Raw genomic sequence first — 19,844 nt, forward strand, 5'->3', positions numbered from 1 at the left:
TAATAGGGATTCTCGTAATGATTAGTGAGAGTTGGCGGAGTCGGATTCGCCGGATTCGGAAACGGAAGAGTAGGCTCCATAGCTCCAAGAGATACAAAATCCAAGAAAAAAAACCGTAGATCAAAGAGTAAAAGTGCAATCAAAGCACAAAAGAAGAGAGACGAATCTCGATCGAAGCTCAGATTGGACGAAACGAGCTTCAATCAGATCGCAAAATCAAGAAAACGAAGATCGATCGAATGAAGAAGAAAACGGAACGAGTGACGATGAATAAGAAGAAGAGAATCTGATATAGAGCAAGATCACGCAGAGATGTACTCATGATCGTGAGGCTCTGATACCATATTAAGGTTTACGAAAGCTGATGTGAAGAAGACGATATGAGAGTGGAAAGAAGTTTGTTATGAAATATGAATCTTCACATTAATGAATCTGTACAGTGTAGTTCTGTATATATACAAGATAAGATTAGCTATCGTGCACCTAACCGTATAAGTAACTACTAACATACGCATAGATGTAGATACACCTAATGTGATGTTCATGATCTGCGACAGAGTGTGATGAAGCGCTTTGAGTTTCAAGAAACAAGGCTTGAGAAGATGGAAGAAGAAGCTATGAAAACTAAGATGGTCTTAATATAAACATAAATTAATAATTAATGTATATACAGTTTATATAAATATAAACAATGCATTTATGAAGTCCATTTAATTTTTCTAAATGCATTGAGTTATTTTGTCATTTTACACACACATATATATATAGATATATATATATATATATATATATATATATATAATTTAATCAATACATATATTGTAAAATCAAGTATTTTCTTGTTTTTGCATATAAATATACTTTAAAATATATAAATACAAAAAAGAATATTTTTCTGAAAATTAATAACTATATAAATTAATAAATTATTAAAGTTCCAACATTATTAATTGATAGAATTTTTACCATATATTGAATCTGATTGAAACTTTATTCTTGTTGAAAAGGACTCGTACAAATGATTTTAATTTATTTTTTCCTCTTGTGAATTTTTAAAAGTAAAAAAAAATTACAAAAGAAGGAAACATCCTCATTCGCTTTCCACTCTGCTTAAATCATGGTTTTGAAAACCGGACCGGACCGGCCGGTCGAACCGGTCGAACCGGTCCAACCGTGACTCGTTGAAGAAGTCGAGTCTGGTTCGTTTTGAAACCCATATTTGAAATCCGGATTTGAACAAAACCGATAAAACCGGCAAAAAACTGGTAAACCCGATGACCCGGGTCAATTTCAAAATCCAGTTCTAAAAGATTAACATATAATTAATGTGTTTTCAGTTGTTATTAGAGTTTAATTAGTATTTCAAAATCAATGTTTGACTATCACTATTTAATTAGTTTTAAAATTTTATTTCATAAGAAATGATGTACGAAAATATTTTTAGATCTCATATACTATTCTTATTTTGCCATATTTATAAAAATTGAAATTTTAGTTGTAAAAATAAATAAATACGGTAATCTGAATGGTCAAGCATTTGATTTTATCAATTTCAGTTTACATAGTGTTCAAGTTTATCGTATATATAGCTAGATTTATATTTATTGTTTATTTTTGTAGTTAATAAAAAAATTATTTTGTTTGTTTTAGGTCTATATGGTGTAAATATATAATCATATATATTTAATTCTTAAAAATAGAAAACTCGGTCCAATCAGTCGATCGGTAGCTATATACGGTCCGGTTTTCGAAACATTGCATTAAATTGAATCGATTATAAACAAGTGGAAAGCCCATTAGCATCCGCAAGAGAAGAGATAAAACCTAAACAATATTTTGGTTTCGATCCCCTTTTGAACAAGAGACAGCGATTCATTGAGGGAGAAAGAGAGAGAGCACGATGGGCAAATCTTCATCTTCCTCGAAGAAACTTAAACGCTCCTCTAAAGAAGATCCCTCTAAGGTACTCTCGATTCAATGATTTTTTGTTTTTTTTGTGATTTACCCATTATATTATATCTCCCATGTATACATATTACTAGCAAAGATCGAAACTTTTTCGATTTGAGTTTATGTAAAGTGTCGACCTTTAGTTACTTTCGAATTAGGGTTTTGTTTGTTGATGAATTGTATTGTGCAGTTGCGTTCGGTGAAGAAGAAGAAGACGAAGAGAAGCAAATCGAAGAAGATTCGTCGGATTAAAGACTCTTCTTCTGATGAGAGTCAATCAGATTCTTCTTTCTACTCTTCTAGCTCTGAAGGTGATTACAGGAGAGAGAAGAAGCGTAGGTCTAAACTAAGCAAGAAGAAGAGGAGGTCACGGAAGAGGTATTCTAGTAGTAGCGAGAGTGATGATGATGATATTCGTCTTTTAAAGAAAAAGAAAAGGTCTAAGAGGAAGAACGAACGTGTAGTGACTAAGAAGAAGAAGAAGAAGAGAAGTAGGAGAGATTCGAGTTCAAGCTCCACTAGTAGTGATGAAGGCAGTGAGAGTGATGGAATGAGAATCACTAGAGAGAAAGGAAGAGTTAAGGATGCTTCAGAGGAACCTGATGAATGCTGGCAAGTGGAGGATGATGTAATGACTGAGAAGAAGAACTCCAAAAGGCTTAAATCGATTGTTGTGGTGACGTATAATTACGATGATGGTGATGAGAGAAAGGAGGGCATGGTGGATGATGAATCTGATGAGAATGTGATTGTGGATGACCAGAGAGATGGTGAAGCTACTCTCTCTTCTCCTGCTCATGACAACAGACGTATTGGATATGATGATTTCGAGGAGTTTACTAATTCTGAAACTAGCAAAGCTTCTCATCCAGACAATTGCTTGAAAGGTGATGACTTGGAAGCCATTCTAAAGAAAAGAGCCTTAGAGAATTTGAAAAGGTTTCGTGGAGAGTCCCAGAGGAATGGAACAGTTAGTAAAGAGGTCTCTTCTGTTTCCGAAGGAGAAACTCGGCAAACTGAATCTGAAACATTTGAAGAGTCACAAGAGCGCCTTCTCCTGGAGCAGAAGCCATGTGTTTCAGAGGGAGACAAAGATCTTGAGGCTTCACAAGTCGAAAATGTGAAGGAATCTGGAACAGGGTTGGCTGATCTTCCCTCTCAACAGTCTGGTGATACTGTCAAGGTTAAAGCTGGTCCTGGAATTAGCTCTTGTACAACAACCAAACGGAAGTTGATTAGACCGGTATTGGGGCAAGAAAGTGTAAACCTGGCTAGCAGGAGAGAAGCCGCTGCATGTCAAGATGCTGAAGCGGAGAGCATCAATGGCAAGAGTTGTCCAGAAAGTTCTTTAGCTCTGGCAACAAAGAATGTAGGGGAAAGCATAGAACCAACAAAAGTTAGCTCTACGTCTCCTCCTCATACTGATACTGAGTCATTAGATGAAAACAAAGGAGAGTCTCAGTCTGAACAGAGGACAAGTGATGAGTCACAGTATGAAAAGAAAACAATGACTGTGATGAGGGGTGGAGAAATGGTTCAGGTAAAGTTCCTGCCATGCTTAGAATATTGATTTCATTATATTTGTTAGGTAAGTCTATATACCCTCAAATGTATGTTGATACAAAACTATTTTTTTTCTTTTGAATTATTTTTTTGTTTAGGTGAGTTACAAGGTCTACATTCCTAAGAAGACTTCTTCATTGGGAAGAAGACAATTGAGGAGGTGAATCGATGACAAGAAGATACTACTCTATATCGACATATTTCTATTTTTTTTTCTAATAGACTTGTGACAACACCAATTTTAAATTATCATAGACTTGAATCTTTTGAATCCAACAATGAAGAGTACATTAAGTTTCAATGTCAAATGTAGCCTCTTACACAACTCCACTAGGCTCCCTGATCATTAGGCATTTTTTTGTTATCACAATTTCTTTTCTAATGCTTTTATGTTATAGCCTCTTTTCTGATCAGTTATCAATCAACTCCTTTTCTTGGTACCGCTCATGCAAACCCAATCACCTATTGTGGCCACAGATATGTCCTCCAATAAGGGAGAGTACCGTTCTTTTACACTTGAAAGCTGCAAAACCAGTATTGAATATGTCAGTTTATGGTCTGTTTCTGGTTCTAGGGATTTGCAGGTAGCCTACTCGCTATAACTATTGTAATTAGAGATGACTGTTTATGTACCTGTTCAGAGAGGATCCCAGAAATGCCTATGGTTGCCCCAGGTTTCGCAAATGAAAGGATATGATCCGCCAGTTCCATAACCGGGTTCAGGAGTATGTTTGCAATGACCACATCAAACTGTTCTTTTCGCAATGGCATCTCTCTATTATCACTTGGTGCAAGGTGCAGCTCCAGTTTCTCCAATGGAATGTTGTTCAGAGCTGCATTGTGACTAGCAGATTTAATTGCCAGTGGATCAATATCAACACCAGCAGATGATGCAGCACCAAACTGCAAATTTCAAACGAGCCATACACCAAGGATGAAAGGATACATAAAGATTTTTTTGAAATAAGATGATTACTTTGTAATGATTGGTTTGTGAAGGAGTGAGAGTTTTGACCTTGAGGGCTGCGATTGCAAGTATTCCTGAACCAGTACCGTAGTCTAGGAATGCCTCTCCGCCTTTTATCAAACTTTGTAGAAGCAATAGACACAGCTTAGTCGTGGGATGTTCTCCAGTCCCAAACGCAAGTCCAGGATTCAGAATTATGTTTACTCCTTCAGCGACCTTGCAAAGAATAGTGAAAGACTACTTTTACACACACACACACACAACTTTATATATCTCTTTCTGTATAAGCTGACACTGAAAGAAGGAGATTCATATTCTGCAACATTCAGTAGCTAAGACCGCTCTTTGTCATATAAACCAAGGCAAGACAATAACGAGAATCCAACTGGATGAAACGGTTCTCTCAGTACAATGAAATTGTTAAAAAGAGTGTTGAAGCGGTTTTATACATACAGGAGGGGAAGTCCACTCAGGTACGATCCAAAGCCTCTCGGCGATTTCAATAGGCTGAAACGATTCCTGCAACACATGAACCAAAAGAGTTATGCAAGCTCTCTTAAAGGAAACAGAACACTAAAGCATTTAGTGTAAACCATCCCTCCTCTGTTAACATAAAAGGCTCGCCTGGTTCTTGGTAACCCAGTCCTGTTCATCACCCATTTCAACTTTGAATTTCGGTATCTCCTTCAAGCCAATGGAGTTTGCAGCCTGTGAAATGCACATTTTCACTTCCTCGTTCACAGGAAATATTGATTCTATACAAATCTGCAAAACAAACCCAAAGATTAAAGACCAAAGAAACACAAGCTATGGCTCTGATGAGACTACAAAGAACAAAACTTTACGTTCCTATTTATTGAAACATTGTTCAATGATAAAAAAGATTGGTGCTTTTTTCACCTCTTTGGAAGCAAGAGAAGACCCAGAAGTCACATCTTCATCTTCTTCGTCGTCGTCGTCTTCATCTACAGCTACTGAGCTCGCTCCAAAACACAACAAAGCCTCCGAGAAAGAATCCTAACGAAACCCAAATTGAAAGAAAGAAACTTTCAATCTCCTTATCCAATTAGGGTGCGGATGAGAGAAAGAGAGAGCGAGAGGGTTACATACGACGACATGTTTAGGACAGTGGATACGAACTGAGAGGTAAGGTGCATCAGCGAAGGACTCAGATGAGGAAGATGTAGAGAGACAGGCGGTGACTGAAAAGGAGGAGGGAGGAGTAGAGGAAGTGAAGCAGCGGCGAGGTTTGACTCTGAGGATATGGCGGGAGAGATTCGTGCACGGAAAGTGTTTGATGAATTGCCAAGCTGACATTTTTTATTAATCTTTTCCTCTCTTTCCTAATTGTGGAATTTAAACGCTTTATAAACGACAAAAATAGAAAGTTTCCTCTATAAATAGTAAAGAACATAGGAAAAAAATGGTAATGGAAGCGACAAGAAGAATGGGTTTCTCTGCTAATCCTCTCTCGCTAACCGTACCAGACTCTGTACTCGAATCATTGCTTCAAGACTCCGGCTAACACGACCTTCTTGACCACCGTATCTCCGCCGTCTCACCAATGTCACCATCCTCCTCCTCTTCTGCCACTGAAGCTAAACCTCCTACGGCTCTGTCGGCTCAGCTCGTCGCTGTCTTCTCTCTTCTAACAATCAATCCTTTCTCGAAGCTCTCAGCCGATGATTTCTCCGGAGATACGCCGACATGGACAACCAGTTTCTTCGGCGACTCTGACTTTTACTCGTTCCCGTCGTCTTCTCATGAAGCTAGAAACAGAGTCCATGAGAATGTCAAGCGGTTCGCTAGGAACTACGTAACACTCTTCATCCTCTTCTTCACTTACGAACTGTATGCATCTATCTATAAAGTCTCAGCCTTTTTTAGCTAAACTGTATTTTATAATTCACTTAAAAAATATTTTTAAGTTTAAGCCTTTTTTTAGCCAAATTGGATTTGAAACACTGTTGTGTTGATTGTCCTGACTCCTGACATTGAGTTTTTGTAGGTTTGAGATGCCACTAGCGTTGCTAGGGTTTGTAACAAGCTATGCCTTTTGGGAGTTGTTCAAATTCTGCGTCGACAGATGGGAATCCAATCGACATCCCTTGATCCGAAAAATATTAATCCGTGTTGCACTATGCGGTAAGTATCCACTTTGGGTTTCTTTCTTGGTTCTTCGACTTGCATACTTAACCTTGTTGATATGGACCCTAAGATGATATTTTTACTTAGTTGAGATATTCTCTTTTATGTAATTCTGGATCATTTAACAAAGTTTCTCGCTTTGTTTTGCAGCAACCGTGAGCTTTTTGTCGTTTCTGAATGTTCAAATTGCTGTTTTCTATGCTCTTGCGATAAGTTATGCAGGTAACTTAGTCAGTATATTGGTATCCTTCAGTTATCTTTTCAACAGTCTCTAACGAATTGATGATGATGTTGTTTGCACTCTTCTTTGTAGTTGTAATATTGCACGGCGGGTTCAGGAATCTCTCCCTTTCCGAGAAGCAATCTTGAGGCAAGATACAACTAAATATAATTAGAAGACTAACAACAACACATTGCGATGGCTGGAGAAATTATAGTATTACTTTTCGATTTTATTTACTTTGAAATTTTCGATTTAGAAATTCTGTGGCATTCTTAGCTTTATTTAAATCATTAAAAAAAAACAGAGCTACCGTTGAGACAACAACTCATGTTTGGTTGAAACAATAAGAACAAACATTTGAAAACGTTTCCCGAAATCTATATTGAATGTTTATAGAGTAGAATCTTGCGTTTGTGATTCAAAGGGAACTCTTCCAGAAATTCTCAAAAGGCATATATCAAGTAAAAGTATTTATAACTTAAATTATAATTCAAGTAATCAAAATTTTGTTTTTGGTTTTTGGCATTCATTGTTCAAGTTCCCATGTTGTCTATTAAGATTCTAATTGCTGACCCTTCGATAAAAAATAAATGGAAAATATTCATTTGAGGAAATGAATAAATACAAAATCATGAATGGCGATGAAAAATACTTTCTCCGTTTCATTTTAATTGTCGTTCTAGATTTATGCACACAGATTAATAAAACATATGATTTTGTATATTTTTAAATAAAAAACACAATTACCTATACACCTAACCACATTTCAACCAATAGAAAAATAAAGTAGATAATCTTAATAATAAATTTTGCATCGAAACTATAAAACGACACTTATTTTGAAACGGAAATTTTTCTCCAAAACGAAAATTAAATCGAAACGGAAGGAGTATATATATTTTAAATCCATATTAGTTCCTCATCAAAATTTAGGAGGAACAAAATTTCTTCATTAGTTCATTTAAATATGAGGAATAGAGAAGAATTGAGTGGGGTCCATATGTAATAAAATTAACAGAAAATTCAACATGATTGACATAAGGAACAAAAAATTCATCACTTTCTTCTTCTTTTTTTAACGTTTAGATAAAATTTTGATAAAATTTAGAATAAAACTATATGAAAAATCTTTAAACCCCAAAATATCTAAATCCAAACTGAATATTCGAAAGAAATTGAAAAGGTATCCAAACCCGAGAGGATACAAATATATAAAATACTCAAATAGATTGTATACTCCTAACTAGAATACCCAAAATTTTGAAATACCAGAACCAAACTTGAACAAACACTCTAATTAATCATCCATTTTATTTAAGAAAGTTTTATTAAAAGGTAAATTTTTGTAATCATCTATATATTAAAAGATAAACATTACAACATTTGAGGTAGACATGTGTCATCATTACAATGAGTTTTAGAATACTTAGAAAACTATGTTGGTCCATCTAAATATATAATAAGTTTTTCATTCTTTTCCTTAAATAAAAATTACAGAATTGCCTAATGTGGCTAAAGTATATATGAAAATGAATGATTTTGAATGATAAAAATTAGTGATTCTCTATCATATTTGTTTACTTTAAATTAATAAAATAAATTAAACAACTACATTAACCATATAATAAAAATTTAGATTTTTCTGTATATGTTATATTTTGATTTTTTTAAAACGACTATAAATTACTAAAACTATTAAAAATATCACATTCAAAATTTTGTGATCCATGGTTTAAAGATTTTTTGTTATGATAAAATATAAATGATTACAAAATCATATAAGTAAGAAGTCTCATATAATAAATACTAAGTGTAAAAGATATATATATATATATATATATATATATATATTAAAATTAAACTATATACCATATAAAATATATAATTTTTTTAATTTACTTTGAACAAATATTTTGGTAAAAGTTATTGAACAAATATTGACAACTTAATATTTAAATTTTAAACTTAGCTTTGAATTTTTTAAAAATTACTAAAACTATTAATCACACAATGAAAATTTTCTTATCAATTATTAAACTATCAATTCTCTAATCCGAATGGTTCAAACCGAACCGAACCGAACCATTCGGATTAGAGAAATCTTCAACCGAATGGTTTGAAATAGACTTTGGTTCGGTTTGAATCGGTTTCGGATCGGTTGGTTCGGTTTGAATCGGTTCGGTTCGATTTTTTTGCCCACCCCTATAAAAAAAGTGCCAATACATCGATCGGTATACCAAATGTTAGCTGATTTGGTCGTGTTATGATGACCTTTTCTCTAGTTTTTTTTTTTTTTCTGTGGTTCATGAAAGCAAAGTTTACATATGAGCGCTGAAGTGTCTTGCACGTTTCGTTTTATTAAACGCTAAGTCACTTTGTTTTAAGATTGTTTAATAGAGGATTCAGTTGACTCACAGATTAAAGTAAGATTTTTAAAAATCTCTTCTAAGAAGACTGATATTTTAATAATATTCCGTTGAATGGACCTCTCTTATTTTCAGTTGTTGATTCCATAGCAGCCTTTGAATTATTTGTGAGTTTATCATGAATCGACTTCTTGAAATGTTTGTGTATTCATCACGACATATTTGTTCATCCTTATCAATGGCCACTTCTATCTTGTTATTTTACTTGTTGCTCGGTCTCCCTTGCTTTGTTGATTCTGTTTACTTTAACTTTACTAGCTTCCAACGAGGTGATCCTGGGAATGTTATATACCACGGTGATGCAAGCCCCGATGGAGCGGTGGTGCTTGGTAACATTGACTATACAAGTCGCGTTGGTTGGGCCACTTATGATGAGAAAGTGCCTATCTGGAGTTCTAGAACTGGTAAGCTTGCTGATTTTAATACCAGTTTTTCTTTCATCATCGATACCCGGAACGTAAGGTATGGAAATTTCGGACATGGGTTATGCTTCTTCCTTGCTCCTGTGGGAATCCAACTTCTTGTGAACTCAGCTGGTGGTTTCTTGGGTCTTTTTAACCAAGTCGATGATATTACATCTTCGTTTCCACTGGTTCATGTCGAATTTGACACATTCCAAAACACAGAATGGGATCCTCTGGAAATTGAATCTCATGTGGGAATCAATAATAACTCGCTTGTTTCTTCAAACTACACTTCTTGGAATGCAAGCGAACACAGCCAAGATATATGTAATGCACATATCTCCTATGACTCTGTTACTAAGAACTTGAGCGTGTCTTGGAGTTATAAGCAAACCTCTGATCCTCGAGAGAATTCAAGCCTTTCTTACATCATTGATCTTGCAAAGGTTCTGCCACCACAAGTTACGATCGGATTCTCAGCTACTACTGGAGCGGTTACAGAGGGACATAGACTTTTATCATGGGAGTTCAGCTCAAGCTTGGATAGTGAGAAAGCCTCTATCAGGACAGGACTAATAGTTGGCTTCTCGATCTCTGGGCTTGTTTTTCTGATCTCTTTGGTCATATTTGTGTTGGTTTGGTTGCACAAGAAAAGAAAAAGGAAGGCAAAAGAGATCACTGACTTGATATCTATAAACGAAGATCTCGACAAGGAAGCAGGACCACGGAGGTTCGCTTATAAAGATCTTGTGTTAGCAACCAACAGATTCTCAGCTCAGAGGAAGCTGGGTGAAGGAGGGTTTGGAGCAGTTTATAGAGGATTCTTGAACGAAATAGATTCGTTGGTTGCCGTGAAGAAATTATCTGGTCGTTCCAGGCAAGGAAAGAGAGAGTTTTTGACTGAAGTAAAGATCATAAGCAAATTAAGACATCGAAACCTGGTGCAACTCATCGGTTGGTGTAATGAAAAAGAAGAGTATTTGCTGATATATGAGTTCATGCCAAATGGTAGCTTGGACACTCACCTCTTTGGGAAAAGACCCCATCTCTGTTGGGACGTAAGCTACAAAATAGCTCTCGGTCTAGCCTCGGCGCTGCTTTATCTTCATGAAGAATGGGATCAATGCGTATTGCACAGGGACATCAAGGCAAGCAATATAATGTTGGACACTAATTTCAACGTTAAGCTAGGTGACTTTGGGCTGGCTCGATTAATGGACCATGACCTACGTTCCCATACAACAGGATTAGCCGGAACTTTTGGCTACATGGCTCCCGAGTATGTAATGACTGGAAGGGCCAGCAAGGAGTCTGACATATATAGCTTTGGAGTTAGTATACTAGAAATTGTCACTGGAAGAAAGTCCGTTGATCATTCAGAAGAAAACATCGAGGCTAAGAGTCTTGTTGAAAGAGTTTGGGATTTGTATGGAAGACAACAACTTATGTCAGCTATGGACGAGAAACTCGGTGAAGAGTTCAACAGAAAACAAGCCGAGTGTCTAGTTGTTGTGGGGCTATGGTGTGCTCATCCTGATAGAAACTCGAGGCCCTCTATACGACAAGCGATCCAAGTCCTGAACTTGGAATCAACTTGGCCTGAGCTTCCACAGAAGATGCCAGTTCCTATGTATTACCTCTCACCTACTTCTCTCTCAGCCAGCTCAAGTAGGGGTTCAGTTACGTTCTCAAGTTGTCAAGTTGGTCGCTAACTCTCGATATGCCATTTTACAATGCAACCAAAATCTTGGAAATCTTGTAATTTTTTTTGTTATCTTATTTGCTCACATAATTCTTTACGAGTGAGGAGAGAAAAAAAAAATTATGTTGAAGTACAAAATTAAATTACCAAAAGAAAAAACACTGCAAAAAAATAAATATATTGTTACAAAAATGAAAAGATAAGTGGGTAAATGTGTTATTTTTGTCCCTTGTTTCTTTTTGGTCTTTTTACCAAAAAACAAGGAAGTGGTCTTTTGCATGTACTTTTGTTAAGTTTTTGGTTCCCACCAGAGACTCTACCCCCCAGTTTACTCATCTCATCCTCTAACTTCCATTTTCTTTATTTTTTTTACTAAAAAATGTTAAACCCGGATCTGCTAAACATACGGATCTAACCTCCAGATGGAAGGTGCAACCCACATATAGACCCTTTTTCGGGTATTCAAATGGATCGAAATGCAGTAGCCCATATTCGTGTAGGTGACTAGGAAAATATGACTTAGTTTCGCATGACAGTTGGATCGAACCTGAAATGTAGTGACATCCCAAGCCTTTCCCCTTACCACTTGGCCACAAGTTCCCGGTCTCTAACTTCCATTTTCTTCTGCCACCAAATTTGTATATATGTGTGCTAGCGTGCATACATATCAACGCAATGTGTAACGACTGAGAGAAAACATTCATAATACTCTTAAGGATTAGGAAATGGAAATGTTATTTAGGAATCTTACCGAAAGCATGAGAGGAGCTAAAGATCTTGTTTTTCTAAGAAAAAAAAAGAAAAGAAAAGAAAAGAAATACTGTTTTTTCTTTGTAAAGAAAATAACAGATTGGTTGTTTTATAAATTCTTGCAAAAATAGCTAAAAGAACTCACGTCACACACTTAGAGCATGATTATGACACACTTAAATGGGTTTCTTAATGATTATTTAAGTATTTAAATTTACTTAAGAACTCTAGTTAATAAACCATTCGATTTTGTCTTCCAATGGTAGTTTCTTAACTAAGGGTTCTTAAAAAAAAATTACTAAACTTTTTTTGATTAAAGATAAAATTTATTTATTAAATAAAACATTAAAAGATAAAACTATATATGTTCTTTGGTTTTTTATGTTATTCTTACATGATTTTGAATGGTCATGGGAGATTATTGGTATTTATAGACCTTCGAGTGAAGAGAGACATTTTCGAGTAGCTTTTTGAATAGTTGCTAAAACAAGATGTGTTATTGTGTCTTTTACTCTTTGTTGGTGAATCCTTTTGAGTTCATAGTGTGTTCAACTCTTGCCATGTAAATAAATAAAAGAAGAGCTAAGAAGTTTGGAGGGTTTTAGCTCATGGTTTTAGCAGTTCATCCTTTAATATTCAGATCGTTGATCAGTTCCACTATTATTCTTTTCAGATGTTATGAGAAATTGACTTACAACGAGAAGGTATCAATTTCAGATTCCATATAGTGAGTTTCCATCGCAGATGGTGTAAAATTACTCACTGATGTATGAGGAAGCAGAAGTCTCTCTTCCAATCTCATCTTAGAACGCACCCATCAGAAGACTATTGTCCTCTTGTATTGCGTTTGCGTTTGTGTTTTTTAGAGTATGATATTTTCTATCTATATTCTCTTATGACATTCTCATCTTAGAACGCACCCATCAGAAGACTATTGTCCTCTTGTATTGCGTTTGCGTTTGTGTTTTTTAGAGTATGATATTTTCTATCTATATTCTCTTATGACATACTGGTATGATTTTGTGGTTTGTTTTTGTAATATTTTGAAACTTTTTGCCCATGTGGCTTATCAATGACACACAGTGTTAAAAAAAATAAAATAAATCTCTCTCTCTCTTCTACTTTGTTCTTGATGAGGATCACTTTGTTGTATTGACATATTAATCTAATTTAATTTGAAAATTTTGCTTCTGTCTCAAGAAGAAAAGAGAGAAACAACTGGACAACACCATAAACTCAATGATGTTAGGGGACTTATTGTAAAAGGTTGTTGTAATCATTTCTTTAAAGGTTGCCAGACTTTGAAAAAAGTAGAACAAGATTAGTGTCAAAAATAGGGAGATCATTCAAGTATTACTTATCTTTGTGGTTGTTACACAATTCGTGGAACTGTACAAGTTAAGGCCTAGCCTAAGCTGAGAAAGAACAAAACGATTATGTTGGACCTAGAACAGGACTGTGTATGGCAATGAAAAAAATTCCTACTTCAGACAAAAACTGAGAACTAGGAAAACATGATTCCCCCGGCTTCTGCAAGTTCATGACCAAGAAGCCAGTCATCGCTGTTGCTACTGTCTTCTTCAATGGAGAGACAAGGAAGAACAGGTTCATCAAACAGTGAACTGTACCGGGATTCTATGCTTGTCTTATGTTTTTTCTCTTCTTTGATTCAGAAAGAACTGTAGTCTTGTCACTATCAAGAGAAGCTGGGAGCAGATTCTCATCATGACCTGAGACAGAACTTGATATTTCAGTCCCTGAGGTGGAGCAAACACGATCCTCTTGAGGGACTTGAGGAACAACAACCTCAGATTCTCTCGGTTTCTTGAAGACAAAACATATCCGTAGAGGATTACCAGTTACAGGCGTAGCTGCAAATGATTAAATGAACCATCTTCAGAAAATTACAATAGAATTTTAAAAATGAAATTCATCTAGTTAAAAGAAGAATAAACACAAACCTTTGATATTACTCTCAACAGAAGGAAAAGCGTCCCTTATTCTCTTCTTACTACTTTGGCTACCATCAGACAAATATTTCTCATGTTCTTCTGTGAAACAAATCTTCTCAAGTGGTTCGACACATGAAGTGACTATTTGTCTTTCAATCTTTATAATCCATTAGAATAAAGGATTTAGACTATTGGGGGATAATTATCGTTTTTTTTTTTGATGAAATTTTAAATTTATTCATCCACTGTGGGCATCTTTTACAAAATAATCATGAAGCTTCTATGACTACTCTAATTCTATGTGTGACTGAAAAAAGAAATAAAGAATGGCCATCTACATCGTTTGAATGAACCATCTTTGAAGCAGACCTGCATACTTATGATCTGCTCGATACTTGAGAGACGAAATGCGGTTCCTCATTGCCTTATCTATCACAGCACACATGGCCTCAGCTGTCCTCCAGCTTGTGTGGTGACGCCTTGCATTACGTTCTCGCCATATGTGATAGACGGTCGTCTGGAAGAGCATTTTGAGAAGGATAGTATCCATACCAACTCGCAATGTCTGCAGATGATCCAACGTCAGCTGCCAATCTGGATCTATATGAGAGCCAAGGAGTCTATTTGCCAAGTTGTGCCATACTGTGAAAGAGTACGGACACGCGAAGAACAAATGATCTCTTGACTCATCTCTCTCTCCACATAGTGTACACTCCTGAATCATCCCCCAAGTTCTCATCCTATCTCCCGTTGATAGTCTGTTCTTGACTGTTAGCCAAGTAATGAAAGAAAATCTTGGAACTCCTTGGGGAAACCGTACAACCTTACCCCAATCCACTACTTCCTTCCTCACACGAATTTGATCCCAAGTTTTAGAACTCAAGAATTTATCTTGGTAGTCATCCTCGCCTTGCCTCCAGAGAACCACATCATGCCCATGGTGAGAATCAGGGACTGGTTCTGCAATGATGGTTTCATAAAGTTCGTGGTAGTGGCGACTGCGCTGACCTCGTATGGACCAAACATTTTCCTTCACCGCATCACTCACTGTCGCACGGCGAGGCAGACCTATATAGGTGGTTCCAGCAGCTCCAGTGATATCAATTATGCGCCCATTGCCTAACCAGTTATCAAACCAAAAGTAAGTCGACTTGCCATCCTTAATCTCCATCCTAAAGAATCCATAAGCCTCGTTCCTCAACTTAAGAAGTTTTCTCCACATCCAAGATCCTTTATGAGTATCCCTTACGTCCCAAAAAGAGCTGTTCTTAAGCAAGTAATGTTTCACCCAGCTGACCCACAACGACGATGGTTGAGTAAAGAGTCTCCAAATAAGCTTTAACGCAAAAACCTTTGAAGAATCTTTCAGCCTTCGAATCCCCAAACCACCCTCCTCTTTAGGGGAGCAAAGATCACTCCAACTGACCTTGGCTTTATGAGTTTGATCTGGCGAGCCAGACCAAAGGAACGCGCAACACATACTTTCAATTGTGTCGAGGCATTTGGTAGGAAGGATAAATGCAGAGCTCCAGAAGTTAACTGTGCTCGTGATTACAGAATTGATCAGTTGTAGCCGTCCGGCAAAGGATAAGCTTTTAGTCGACCAGGATAACATTCTACTGCGCACCTTTTCTATCAGAGGTTCGTAATCATGAGGAGAGAGGGATTTAGTCGTGAGAGGCATGCCCAAATACCGAATCGGGAGTGTACCAATTCTGATTCCCAGAGAGGGATAATTATCGTTTTATCAACCAAGGATTCAGACAAGCCTATGGAACCTCTCTCTGTGGCGCGAAATCAAGCGAAATTAATCGAAATCGAAGCGAACCATGATTACTTTTTCTCTACTCGTATTGTCAATCTAAAAGAGAGAGAGAGAAAGAAAATAACAATTGGTTGAGAAAATAGTGGAGAGGGTAACTGACGAGCAGGGGTGTCAATTGGTTGGGTGCCCATGTGTGTTATCCAGTCCAACTGTGTTGGGCGGTTAATGGGTAAGCCTATGAACACTAAATTTGCCCATGGGCAAGTTGGGTCAATACAATTGCATAATGGGTTAACCCATTACATAAAAAAATAGGTTTTTAAATATTGGGGGAAAATTGAAAAATCAATTGTACGATTCATCTGTGATTTTGTGACTTGATTTCTCCGGCCTGAACCAGATTTCTCTATTATATAAAGGACAATTCTCCTAAATAGATTATTTTCAAGTTTTGATCACAAAAATAGACCACAAGAAAGAAAATGATCAAAATGTTTCATTTAATAAGTAAAAGGACTCTAATAATTTAATAATTTTTTATAGTTTTAGATTATATGTTTTCAAATTCGAACTTTTTTATAAATTTTTTTTTTAAAATGTTTTTTCGAAATTTGTTTTTATTTTTTTTTCAAATTTTCTTTTTGTAATTCGAAAATACTTTTTGAAACTATTTTTAAAATTTTTATTTTCAAATTTTTAATATTTAGTTTTATTTTATAAAATTTTAAATATTAATCTCAAATCACCACCTCTTAACTCTAAACCCTAAGGTTTGGATTAGTTAACCCTAGGGGTATAAGTGTATATTTACCTCTTTAATGAAACAATTTGGTCATTTTGGTCATTTTGATCCTTAGAGTCTATATTTGTGACATAAACTTTTTTATTGCTATCCTAGGGTATTTCCCTTATATAAAACAGAGTTATATTTTTTTTACATAAAACAGAGAGTTATAATTTCTTTTAATATAAAACAGAGAGTTATAATTTTTTTTTTACATAAAACACAGTTATCAAAAATTGAAGTCTATTGAATTTATTTTACATCACATTTGTATTCATAATTTTTCAACGACATTAAAATTGGACTTAGATTGAGTTTAAACATATTTACTTATAATCGGGCGGGTTTGGGCTGTCCAGTTGGGTGATGGATGAAGTTAGGTTTGAATGTTATTGGGTGTAGGCTAAATATAGGTATGGGTGTTTTGGGTCCAAAAAAATATATGTCCAACTGGACGCACCCATTTGGGTGTTGGACCGCCCAGCTGAGAGCCCTACTAACGAGATAGATCGGAGTGAGATCCATGGAGAGATAGATCGGAGTGAGATCCATGACTCTGATCTTCCAAGTATCGACAAATCCAGGCTCAGATCTTCATCCAAGAGAAACCAATTGAACAAACAATTGCAGGGAATGAGAGCCATCGTCTCCCGACGGAGAAGACAAGAAAAGACCAAGAGTAACCAAAAAAAAAAATTGAGGGCTGAGTGCTCTTTCAATGACACGTATGCTGTTTCTCAATTTAAGGATCGGTCACCAAAAGTCTATATTAAAAATCGGTTATTGCAGTTTAATTTACTTTTGATTTAATTAAATAATATAATTTGTTTAAAAACTATTTTAAGAAACTGCAATAATCATGCTCTTCCACCTGAGAAAGTTGGGTTGTTACCTTCTTGGTTATAAACACAAAGCATCTCATAAGAGCATGTCTCTTCTTGCTGTACGTACTGAATTTTACACGTCAACACATTCCTCGCTTTTACAAAAGCAACTCTCTCTCTGTTTTATATTAAATGTTATTTTGAATTTGTGCACACAAACTAAAAAAGTAATTAATTTTGCATATTTTCTATATAAAAACATCATTACCAATATAACTAATCATATATCAACCAATAGAAAAATAAATTAAAAAATAAAGTTAATAAATTCTACATTAAAATACTAAAACTACAACTATTTTGCGATGAAATTTTTTATCTACAATGACACTTATTATGAAACAAATGGAGTATTAAAATTGAAGTACATTTAATAAATCACTCTTACTTCATCTTAGTATTTACTAACTTGTGCCGTTAGTAAATAACTATTAATAAAAGAAAACAAAATAAAATTATCACGGAGATCCTAACTTTATTGTTATCTTCCTAAAAACGATTTACAATTAGTGTTATTTGATAAATTTGTTTTGGAAAAAAAGACCTCAAACTAAGTATTTAACGAACAAATCTCAAACTAACTTTATTTAATGAATTAAACTCTCGCCGGTCATAATTATCATTACTATCGGTAAATTTTTAATTTAGGAGTTTCTACATTAAGTAAACATGGTTGAAGAATTTTGTCATTATAAAAAATCAAAAAAATTCAAAATTTGTAACATTATAGTAACTTAAATCTTTAAAATTCGCATTTTTAAAAATTTATATAAATATATGAGTTTGATTTGTTTTTAACATCAATATCATATATATATAAATAACTAATTTTTGTTACATTCTCTTGATTTTTATATTTTTAATTTATGGCACGGAAAGTGTTCGATGAATTGCCAAGCTGACATTTTATATTTATCTTTTCCTCTCTTTCCTAATTGTGGAATCTAAACGCTTTATAAACGACAAAAATAGAAAGTTTCCTCTATAAATAGTAAAGAACATAGGAAAAAAAAATGGTAATGGAAGCGACAAGAAGAATGAGTTTCTCTCCTAATCCTCTCTCGCTAACCGTACCAGACTCTGTTCTAGAATCCGGCTATCATGACCTTCTTGACCACCGTATCTCCGCCGTCTCACCAATGTTACCATCCTCCTCCTCCTCTGCCACTGAAGCTAAACCTCCTACGGCTCTGTCGACTCAGCTCGTCGCTGTCTTCTGTCTTCTAACAATCAACCCTTTCTCGAAGCTCTCAGCCGATGATTTCTCCGGAGATACGCTGACATGGACAACCAGTTTCTTCGGCGACTCTGACTCTTATTCGTTCCCGTCGTCTTCTCATGAAGCTAGAAACAGAGTCCATGAGAATGTCAAGAGATTCGCTAGGAACTACGTAACACTCTTCATCCTCTTCTTCACTTACGAACTGTATGCATCTATCTATAAAGGCCATGTTCGTTTGCTCACCCAGGTGATCCATCTGGGTGAAGATGCAAATCGATGTTCGTTTTGTGCATTATAATGCTACATCCAGATGGATCACCCAGCTGAATTTTTAAAAACTCATCTCAAATTCTCACCCAAATGAAGGTGAGTCTTGATGGTGCATCTGGGTGCAGATGCATCTAGTTCAGTCCAAAATGATTAATGACAAAAATGACTTTTTAAAATCAAAATATTATTTTCAAACCGTAAATTCTATTTTCTTGCATATACATTTTTCCGCTATAACCAAAAAATATATTTTCTCGCAAAAACTGAAAAACACACATTCCCGCCAAAACGCAAGATGCGTTTTTCCGCAAAAAAAAAACATAAAACGCACATTTCCATAAAAACGCATTTTCCCGCCAAAACCCAAAAAATCCATATTCCCGCCAAAACTCCAAAAAAAACTTTTTCCGTCGAAAATACTTTTCCCACCAAAACCGCAAAAATACACTTTTCCCGTCCAAACCGCAAAAACTTATTTTTCCGCCAAACCCATAAAAACGTATTTTCCGCCAAAACCACGAAAATACACTTTTTCGCCAAAAACACATTTTTCCTCAAAAACCGCAAAAATATTTTCCGCCAAAACGGTAAAAATGTTATTTTTCCGCCGAAACGTAAAAAATTATATTTTAGTCATTTTATTAACAAGTCCACCTGGATGCAGATGGATGTTAAAAAATGAAAAACAAACGAACATAGTTGCATTCAGATGATTCATCTGGATGCATGGACGAAATGAAGAAACGAACAACACCCAGATGGAACATCTAGATAAGACATCTAGATGAACCATCTGGATGCATCTTCCAGATGTACAAACGAACAGGACCAAAG

At 35.5% G+C, this 19,844-nt stretch overlaps 4 protein-coding genes, 1 long non-coding RNA gene and 1 pseudogene across 5 annotated transcripts; 4 read left to right on the plus strand and 2 right to left on the minus strand.

Moving 5' to 3' along the window:
* Positions 1–1,756: 1,756 nt before the first annotated feature.
* On the plus strand, positions 1,757–3,841 carry LOC106380948 (transcriptional regulator ATRX homolog). Its single transcript, XM_013820797.3, has 3 exons — positions 1,757–1,963; positions 2,141–3,490; positions 3,612–3,841. Exons 1-3 carry the CDS (start codon positions 1,901–1,903, stop codon positions 3,675–3,677), a joined length of 1,479 nt encoding a protein of 492 aa, XP_013676251.2. The 5' UTR covers positions 1,757–1,900; the 3' UTR covers positions 3,678–3,841.
* On the minus strand, positions 3,745–5,849 carry LOC106380949 (ribosomal protein L11 methyltransferase-like). The gene is made up of 7 exons (XM_013820798.3): positions 5,591–5,849; positions 5,381–5,497; positions 5,105–5,245; positions 4,934–4,999; positions 4,529–4,696; positions 4,147–4,416; positions 3,745–4,036 (listed from the first exon to the last, which is right to left on the minus strand). The coding sequence occupies exons 1-7, from the start codon at positions 5,795–5,797 to the stop codon at positions 3,935–3,937; spliced, it is 1,071 nt and encodes a 356-aa protein (XP_013676252.2). The 5' UTR covers positions 5,798–5,849; the 3' UTR covers positions 3,745–3,934.
* A 54-nt stretch (positions 5,850–5,903) lies between these two features.
* On the plus strand, positions 5,904–8,301 carry LOC111203043 (annotated as a pseudogene).
* A 1,035-nt stretch (positions 8,302–9,336) lies between these two features.
* Positions 9,337–11,530, plus strand: LOC111212878 (L-type lectin-domain containing receptor kinase IX.2-like). The gene has a single exon (XM_048748192.1). The coding sequence runs from the start codon at positions 9,396–9,398 to the stop codon at positions 11,391–11,393; it is 1,998 nt and encodes a 665-aa protein (XP_048604149.1). The 5' UTR covers positions 9,337–9,395; the 3' UTR covers positions 11,394–11,530.
* A 2,263-nt stretch (positions 11,531–13,793) lies between these two features.
* Positions 13,794–14,936, minus strand: LOC125581853. Its single transcript, XR_007319612.1, has 2 exons — positions 14,095–14,936; positions 13,794–14,004 (listed from the first exon to the last, which is right to left on the minus strand). It is a non-coding gene; the product is annotated as an uncharacterized LOC125581853 (long non-coding RNA).
* A 3,347-nt stretch (positions 14,937–18,283) lies between these two features.
* On the plus strand, positions 18,284–19,065 carry LOC125582065 (PRA1 family protein H-like). The gene has a single exon (XM_048748535.1). The coding sequence runs from the start codon at positions 18,532–18,534 to the stop codon at positions 19,036–19,038; it is 507 nt and encodes a 168-aa protein (XP_048604492.1). The 5' UTR covers positions 18,284–18,531; the 3' UTR covers positions 19,039–19,065.
* The last annotated feature ends 779 nt before the right edge of the window (positions 19,066–19,844 follow it).

This window comes from Brassica napus, chromosome C2, assembly GCF_020379485.1.
Source record: "Brassica napus cultivar Da-Ae chromosome C2, Da-Ae, whole genome shotgun sequence".
Lineage (NCBI taxonomy): Eukaryota > Viridiplantae > Streptophyta > Magnoliopsida > Brassicales > Brassicaceae > Brassica > Brassica napus.

Coding starts and splice junctions, on each gene's coding strand:
- LOC106380949 (XM_013820798.3), bottom strand. CDS start 5,797: ATGTCAGCTTGGCAATTCATCAAACACTTTCCGTGCACGAATCTCTCC. Junction 5,498..5,590: donor ACTGTCCTAAACATGTCGTC/GTATGTAACCCT, acceptor GGGTTTCGTTAG/GATTCTTTCTCGGAGGCTTT. Junction 4,417..4,528: donor TTGCAATCGCAGCCCTCAAG/GTCAAAACTCTC, acceptor TGAAATTTGCAG/TTTGGTGCTGCATCATCTGC.
- LOC106380948 (XM_013820797.3), top strand. CDS start 1,901: ATGGGCAAATCTTCATCTTCCTCGAAGAAACTTAAACGCTCCTCTAAA. Junction 1,964..2,140: donor CTAAAGAAGATCCCTCTAAG/GTACTCTCGATT, acceptor TGTATTGTGCAG/TTGCGTTCGGTGAAGAAGAA. Junction 3,491..3,611: donor GGGGTGGAGAAATGGTTCAG/GTAAAGTTCCTG, acceptor TTTTTTGTTTAG/GTGAGTTACAAGGTCTACAT.
- LOC111212878 (XM_048748192.1), top strand. CDS start 9,396: ATGAATCGACTTCTTGAAATGTTTGTGTATTCATCACGACATATTTGT.
- LOC125582065 (XM_048748535.1), top strand. CDS start 18,532: ATGGTAATGGAAGCGACAAGAAGAATGAGTTTCTCTCCTAATCCTCTC.